The 8,520-nt window shown below is 38.6% G+C and overlaps 1 protein-coding gene across 1 annotated transcript; it reads right to left on the reverse strand.

Annotated features, from left to right (window-relative positions):
* Positions 1-681: 681 nt before the first annotated feature.
* LOC113355684 (2-hydroxyacyl-CoA lyase-like) lies at positions 682-2,974 on the reverse strand. Its single transcript, XM_026598600.1, has one exon. It carries the CDS (start codon positions 2,808-2,810, stop codon positions 1,065-1,067), a length of 1,746 nt encoding a protein of 581 aa, XP_026454385.1. The 5' UTR covers positions 2,811-2,974; the 3' UTR covers positions 682-1,064.
* Between the last annotated feature and the right edge of the window lie 5,546 nt (positions 2,975-8,520).

The raw sequence follows: 8,520 nt of genomic DNA on the forward strand, positions 1-8,520 counted from the left end.
ATTCAATTTGAAAAATGTGTAGAATTCAGGTTTTTCTATGCTTTTCTATGCAACATTTGGTGTTCGTGGATGGTGAACTTTAGCCCTTCACTGCGAGTAACTCTGTGTAATGTGTTTTGCTTCTTAATCAACTTGATTTTCAAAAAAAGAAAAAAGGACTTTAGCCCTTAAATATGAGCAGATCTGGTGCTTGGTTATCCAGTAAGCTAACATCATGATCGAGCAGATTTGGTATTGGTTCACCCCCCTACCTGGAGTTCAGTTTCTAAAACAGAGAAGTTCATCTCTCAAATTTTCTACAAAAGACGAAGATATTTTGGTATGTTACCTGGATTTCATGTTAATTTTAAATTGTGTTTTATCACTTCAGGGAGAGACTGGAAAGATCTTCTTGCACAAGCCAAGCAGAAAGAAACTGCTGCGCAAGAAACTTCACCTAACCTGTTCTCCGAACAATGAAAATCCTTACTCCTGTATTTTGAAGTTGCCTGCTTGTATTTCCAGAAAACATCAACGGCGGAATGTTGTTTCGAGCTGCAAAATAGTTATCTTTTTTTCTCTTATAATGTGTTGTTGCATTCTGTATCTTGAAATATTTTCAAGTAACTCCAAGAAGATAGATTTGCTAGATTCAAGAAGCCATTGAATTTAATTCTGTTTGCTTTGACTTGACATGCCGAATCAAATCCAAGCCGAAACATTCATTATATCTCTTAATAAGGTGGAACAAAAGCAGCGTGACAAACAAATTTCAGTGAAAAGAGGAACAAAGATGCAAAAGCAAAACAAGAAGGGAGGGGTAGAAGTAGAAACCATTATGGCATACAATTTTTTACATAACAACTGGTGTCCCAAGTTCACTTCGATTTTTGATGACATATAAGATTACAAAGCGAGCATAAGACGTCAATTATTCGAACTTAGTAAAAGTGAAGTTGTTATGTTCATGAGGTCAGTAAACGAGAGACCATGTATACTAACAATATATGCTGGTAGTAATAATTCAACTGAACAGTTGAATCCCAAATACAACCTATGGGCAGAAAAACCATTACCTTCTTCCCTTAGTTCTTGTGCTGCATTCTCCCACTCTCGGAGCCAGCATAAGGATCTATTGTAACGTTTATTACAGTTGGCTTCCGAGCAAAAAATGATTCCGCAAGTGCAGATTTCAGTTCCTCGGGAGTTCCAACAAGATAACCTTTCCCTCCAAAAGCTTCAATTAGGGTGTGATATGCTGCACCCGGAACAAATGAAGTGGGAGCTGGATCATCTTTGTAAGGGCCTCCAATTTCTTCAGGGTTCCTGCGATCACCACCATATACACCACCATTGTTGAAAACAATTACAACAACAGATAACTGGTATCGCACTAATGTCTCGACTTCCATAGCGCTGAACCCAAATCCAGAATCTCCTTCAACAGCAACCACAAGACGATCAGGCGAAGCAACTGCAGCGGCAATGCAATAACCTAAACCGACCCCCATCGTCCCCCAAGTCCCTGCATCTAGCCTTGTCCTAGGCTCTGCCTGAACCAAAACAGCTCGGCCAACATCCATCGTATTTGCACCCTCGGAAACCAAAATTGGAGCAGGGCTTCCCTGTGCTAGAATAGCATCCCTTATGATTCTCATTGGCGTAAGGAAATTAAATGGCACAACATCCTTAGCCAACTGCACTTCCATCCTCAAAACATTCTCCTTAGCCTTCTTCATAATCGCTTGGATCCAAGGATGTGTTCTCCCTAAACAGAAAGGATCGTCTTTAATTTCCAAATTAATCCTATCCAAAACCCGCTTGGCATCACCAACCAAACCAACACAAGGTTTTCTAAGCTCAACCTCTTCTTTGGCCACATCAATCAAAATAAACTTCACATCCTCTGACCACTTTGGGGGTTCACCAAAATGCAACAACCAGTTTAGCCTCGCACCAACAACAACAGCAACATCGCATAGACCAATCGCGAGGCTCCTTGCAGCTGTTGCAGCTAGTTCATGTGTATCAGGTAACAACCCTTTCCCCATAGGAGTCGGTAAGAACGGAATCCCTGTCCTCTCAACAAGTCTTTTCAGTGAATCCTCCACTCTAGCAAACGCCGCACCTTTACCAAACACAATCAAGGGTCTCTTCGCATTCCTAAGTAACGACACTGCTTTCTCAACCTCTAGGTTTGCTAAAGGTGTTCCTTCTAGAATTTGATTTTGGTCAGACACAGTCAAAAGCTCATTAGCCACAGACTCAGTAACAGTCTGGTGAAGAACATCAGTAGGAACATCAAGATAACAAGCCCCAGGACGACCGAATACAGACGAATTCAAAACAGTTTTAACATCCTCAGGGATATGTTTAATATCAGTAACCTTGATTGAATACTTGACAAAGGGTTTTACAGCTTGAATCTGATCAAGTTCTTGAAAATCGCCTTTACCAATATCTTTCTGATCACAAGATCCAGAGATCATAACCATAGGCCAACAATTAATAGTAGAATTAGACAAACCAGCTAAACCATGTACACAACCAGGACCAGAAACAGTAAGAAGTATACCTGGTGAACCAGTTAGATAACCATAAGCAGATGCAGCATAACCAGCAGATTGTTCATTGTGAAAAGCTATGAATCTTATACCTAAAGATACTGCTCTGTTTGCTAGTGATGTTACTGGTATACCTACTACACCAAACATAACTCTGACGCCTGCACGGAACAGAGATTGAGCTATGAGAAGGTTGCCATCGATTTGGGTTTCTGGGGTTTTGTTTGATGATTCTTCAAGGAGGGTTAGGTTATCGATTTCTGCCATTAGAGAGTGTCTGAGAACAGATGTTCTTGGTGATCAAATTGGGAAAGCAACTACGGGGGATGGATCTGGGTGCTTTGGAACCTACGAATGCACTGACATCACAGTAAACACTCAACAAATCATGATAACTTTAGTTTGACTATGGGAATCTGATTTTGACCCGAGTCAAAGTTATAGTTTTCATTTTCCCTCACTCTTCTTCTTTACCTTACCTACCTGCCTTCATAGGATAAACATTCGGAGAACCGGCAGTTCTACGTGGATCGTCAAATTGACCCGCATGAAAACCGCCTAAACACCAGAAGGGATGGAGGGGGCCTTAATTGGGGAAAAAACGGTTTAGTCTAAAAATACGGATTAGTCCAGCCCGAATTGATTTGGTACAGTTTAAACCAGAATCTGTTTAAAAATGTGTAAGGACACGTTATCATTCGCAGACATGTAACTAACGCGTTGATTGTGGAGGCGCCACAATCACCTGGAAGAAAAACTGAAATAAAAAAATTATTTAACAGAGAGAAAAAGAAATCAAACCAAAATAAAAAAACACTCGTAAACCCTAACCTAACCGAGAGAGAAAACACAAAATCAAAACCCAAAATCTTCATAATCAAACACCATTGATGAATGCAGTAGAAGTAACATCATGGTGATTGCGAAAAAACCAGTTACAAAGAAGAATTATCGGAAGTTTCAACATCAATTGAAGAAGAAACTTCAAAATCATCAGGACTCAAGACGCGATCAAAATCTTCAAAGAGTATAGCAGTTTCAACATCAATTGTGGCAGAAGAAACTTCAAAATCATCACCACCTAAGAAGACATAATTTATTTATTTTTAAGAAATCAAACCACATAAGAAGACATAATTTATTTACTCCCATGTTTCCGTAAATAAGATATTCTTCCCTATTTGAATCCAACTGATGAAAACTCCTCTTTTTACTCATACGCGGCTACTTTGCTTTTTCCTGGACTCTTCCCAAAGATAGAATCAAATCAACAACACATACTCTTCACACGCAACTTAATCATACCGAGATATTCTTCCTTCAAACAAATCCCGTAACTCTCCCTTATAGAAACTACGTGACTTTTCTTTCGACTTTAAACCCGAGTGCCAAGCCTGTTTCATCATGACATACTATTACTAACCAAAGCCCATGGATCTCTGCTAAAATCTACCCAAAAATCGATCGGGAAATTGTTGCAGACGAGAATCAATTTTCCCGCCATTTTTGGTTTCAAATGATAGAAGATGCTGCCCCTTATCCACTCTTGGGGTATCGATAGCCGTGGGTGCAAATAGTAGTTATGGGGTGCAGATAGTGATGAATGCCCCTTATAAATTGGAGTGTCCCTTATCCAAACTGGGGGTCCGAATAGTAAGTATCCTCCGGGTAATTTCCGACAACTTTTCGAGCCAATTTTTTCCAAAAATGTTTATTGGCCAAAAATACCTACAAATAAATAAAACACCATAATAAGTACAAAAATGAGCCCTAACAATATATAGAATCGAGACAAATCGGACACAAAAATGTGTCTATCACTCAGCTGGTCATCCCCATTTCCCAAAGTTTCATGCGCTCCAGGAGGTCCCAGGTTCGAGTCCCCAATGGCGTAATATTGCAGGAATTAACATGGAAGGTAGAGTTAGCTTGCCCCCCTTGTGACACAATCTCAGTCCCCCTATCCGCTTCGGCTTCCTTGGCTAGGTTACCCATAAGGCTCGCTGGTAGGCTAGCACATCAACCTGTTCATTAATGTAGTAGTACGTTGTTGGAGCTTAGCTTGTAAGGCTTCCAACTAGTTAATATAATACTCTTTATCTAATAATAAATTTAAAAAAAATAATAATAAAATAATAATAATAATAATAATCTCTCCGTCCCTAATTAGATGAGCTATTTGGTTTTTAGTTTTTTCCAACAATAGATGAGCTATTTCACTAATCAAGGGGGTATTTCTAAAATTATCATTTTAATTGATTATTGTTACTATATGAAATATGTATAATTTGATAGTCATGTTTATATTCGTTGCATAGGTGTTTTAAAATGCTTTTCAACGCTATAAAGTTTATAAAAAAACCGTGGTATTGTTTAAGAGATAAATCGTTTCTAAATTTTACTAATTATTTCCCATAAGGGTATAATTGTAAAAAATACTTACATATACTCCACTTTCCTCCTTGCCTTAAAATTTGTGCAAACTACAAATAGCTCATCACATCTAATTAGGGACGGAGGGAGTAATATTTAAAGGTAAAAATTAAAAATTAAAAATTAAAATAAAATTAAAATATGAATAAGAATTTTTATTATTTTTTATCTTTATTTAAATAATATTCAAAATAAAAAAAAAGTTATTAATAGATGTAATTTTAAAAGAATTTTTAAACCATGTCTATTTTCGTCATTATCCATATCATAAGCACTTCAACATGATAATTTACCAAACAGAATTTACAGTTTGTTGGTTTCACAACACTTTACATATTATAGTTTACCAAACGTCTGATTACTTTATTTTTAAAGCACAACACAACAACACAAAACACAACAGAAAAGTACCTTTGTAAAACTCACATCAATACCAAACTAGGCTTTATTTCTAAGTCCGTTTGTGACCAAGAGCGTTTTTTTTCTTTTTCATGACGTGTATATATTAACTAATGCATGACGTGTATATTTTTTTTCCATGATATGTGTATACCGGTAATTAATTACCTGGCTTGATTGGGGTATACCCAATTTTAAAGGGATTATTTTTAAGGGTTGTAGGGGGGGGGTCCTAATGGGTAAGTTACTAAACTACCCTTACCCTTTAAAAACCTATTACCCTAAATCAGTTTTGTGTCTACTGATGCCTTGAATTTTTAAAACCAGAATGGTATTTGGATAAAACCATGTCGGCTGTTTGTCAGCCGACAATGTATGGGTAATGGACCTTGCCGACATGTAATGTGGAAAATTCTTGTATCTTCTGTGTTCATATTTGTTATAATCCGGCAGGTTATTTGAATAATACCCTGTCGTCTATAGTTTAGCCGGCATATACGCTTTAGTCGACCCTTCCGGCCATTATTCCTTCGGCTTGGTTATATTTGTGGACCCTGCCGACCTGTAATTTTTTTTTCTTAATTGTTCTTGTTCAGGTTGTAAAAGGAAAAGAAGAAAGCTATAAAAGCTCTTATCCCTCCTTCAAGACCTCCTCGTGTTGGAAATAAACTCTTGACTTTAACACATCGAGGGGCATACGTTGTGCCGAGAATGCTCAAGATCCGTGTACCGAATGATTCTCAACCACCATCGGAACCCAGTGATTTAGACGATACTCCAGATGAAGACCAATCAATTCCATCTGGTATAAGAGGTGATGATGATGTTGATGAAAGAACTACGGCTGCTAGAGGAGGTAACAATGATGATGATGATGATGGTGATGAAGACACGCCTAATGTTGGAGGAGGTGATGATGATGATGGTGATGATGGTAATGGAGATAAAGATAAGTAAATCAAAGAAGAAATTATTGAAGAGGCGGTGGAAGAAGAAGAAGAAGAAGAAGAAGAAGGTGATGGATAACAAAGTCAAGCTATGTTCAACAAACCGAAGCTTCAACTTCAACTGAAACCGGAACGAAGAAGAGGGTGATCACTAAACCATCTAATTCTCACATGCCTCCCACTCACTTGATGCTTACACTGAAAAAAGGTTAGCTTCCAAGGGGGACCCCAAGATATGGTGGAAATGTTCTTTTTGGATACAAAGATTCATGGGCATGTACGATCCATAATACTATCGTAAGTAATCTCAATCCGTCTTTGTTTTTTATTCAAGTGTGTAACTATCTTAAATTTGCGACAAGTGTTTGTATTTCTTTTCATTTTGTTTTTTTGATATTTAGGATCACAAGCATGACGTCCGTCTCATGAGGCGCCAAGCTTCGTGTTCAGTGACTAAGACTTGGGATCTTGATCTAGAATGTGAGGAGGTGAAAGTGATTGTCAAGAACTCCGGGTTGTGGCCTGCGGTAGAGAGTTCGAATATTGAGCATGATAGAGTTACCGTATCTGCATTATGTTAGAGGTTCTACGGAGAGACTGATACAATATTATTCCCATTTGGTGAGATGGCGATAACTCCCGATGATGCTCATCATTTTCTAGGCCTCGAGGTTGATGAAAAAGCAATCAGTGAGGGATTCAATAATAAGTTTTCTTTCAAGGATATTTACGAATTCAGCCAGAAATTGGTCGGTTGGAATCAGAGTGAGATAGAGTCTATTCTTGAGAATAAGGATGGTCATCTAACCAAGAAGTTTAATTTTAAGAAGTTGAGGGACACATTATGGTAGACAAAGAAAATATTTGATAAGGAAGGAAGGGTGAAACCGGTGCGAATCAATGCTACCGTGTCAGCTTATTTCTTATACGTCCTGGGAAAATGTATCTTCCCCGACAGTTCCGGAAGCTTGGTCGACGCCAGTTACTTGCAACTATTGGATCCCTTAGATAAGATGCGTGAGTATTCTTGGGGCACTGCGGTGGTCGCCTTCTTGAACAATGAGTTGACAAAGTGTTTTAGGGCACTCACTGCGCAAGTTAACGGAAACACATGTCTCTTCCAGATAATTTTATTGTCTAAATCATTTATATTTGCAAAATTCTCGTAAGATAAGATTCTTACTAAACTTTTTTTTTTTGCATAGGTTTGGATATATGAGCACTTCCCTTCTTTATTCAAAACAAACTCCTACGTCAAAGTGGATGCGACTATTGCGGTTGATAAGCCAAGAGTGCAAAGGTACCGTTTTAATGGTACTCAGGATAAGGACATGCCGTAAAATTTTATCAAACTCCGAATCCCCATCGACAAATTGACTGCGGAGGAGGTGATATTTGATCTGTATCAAGATGCTAGAAAACAAGGTTTAATCCAAAGGAGAGATGAAGTTGCATTATACTACGGACCCTTGTTGTGTTCACCGGGATATTCAATATGCGATCCACATCGGGTAATGCGACAACCGGGTTACATCCAAGAAGAACCTCATTTCGATGAAGAAAAGACGTTCTTTACTTTGTTAAAGGATGACTGCTCCACGTCCCAAAAAACTATTAACGTCTCTTACGCTCCAGCGCCAGCTCTAGAACATTGGGACGATAGACGTGGTCGTAACATCGATGTGAGTCTTTTGGACGAGGTGACCACCGGTAATGAAACTAGTGAGAGATACATAGCGTGGTACTTGGGTTGGGCTCGTCCTATTGTGATTAGGGAAATGACTGCTGAAGAATTGGCTCGTAAGAGGAAGATGGCATCGAAAGACCCAACAACAAGTCTTAAGTTCTTTGTAAGTATTTTAGAGTTGCTCTTACTATTTTAAGATTACATTATCGAATCATTCTATTAATTGTTTGTTGTTTAATTGAAAATAGAAGAAGCAGTTGAAGACCTTTGTGAAGGTGTTGTGTTGCGCGAAAGACCGAGGAGAGCCTTTGTTGACTGAAGAGCAAAGAAAGCACATTGATTATGCTAGCAATATTGACAGTGAGGATGCCCATGAATTGTTCAAGCAAGCTGATGCTGAATTAAAGAGGGAAGAAAAAGCCATGAGGGAAGCACAAGTCAAGCTGAATGCTGACAAAAAGAGGGCTCATAGCGGTCGTGGTGGTGAAGGTAGTAGTAGTGGTAGTGTTCC

The sequence above is a fragment of the Papaver somniferum genome, chromosome 3, assembly GCF_003573695.1.
Source record: "Papaver somniferum cultivar HN1 chromosome 3, ASM357369v1, whole genome shotgun sequence".
NCBI lineage: Eukaryota > Viridiplantae > Streptophyta > Magnoliopsida > Ranunculales > Papaveraceae > Papaver > Papaver somniferum.

Excerpts from the sequence above, each read along its gene's own strand:
- LOC113355684 (XM_026598600.1), bottom strand. The coding sequence starts at position 2,810 with ATGGCAGAAATCGATAACCTAACCCTCCTTGAAGAATCATCAAACAAA.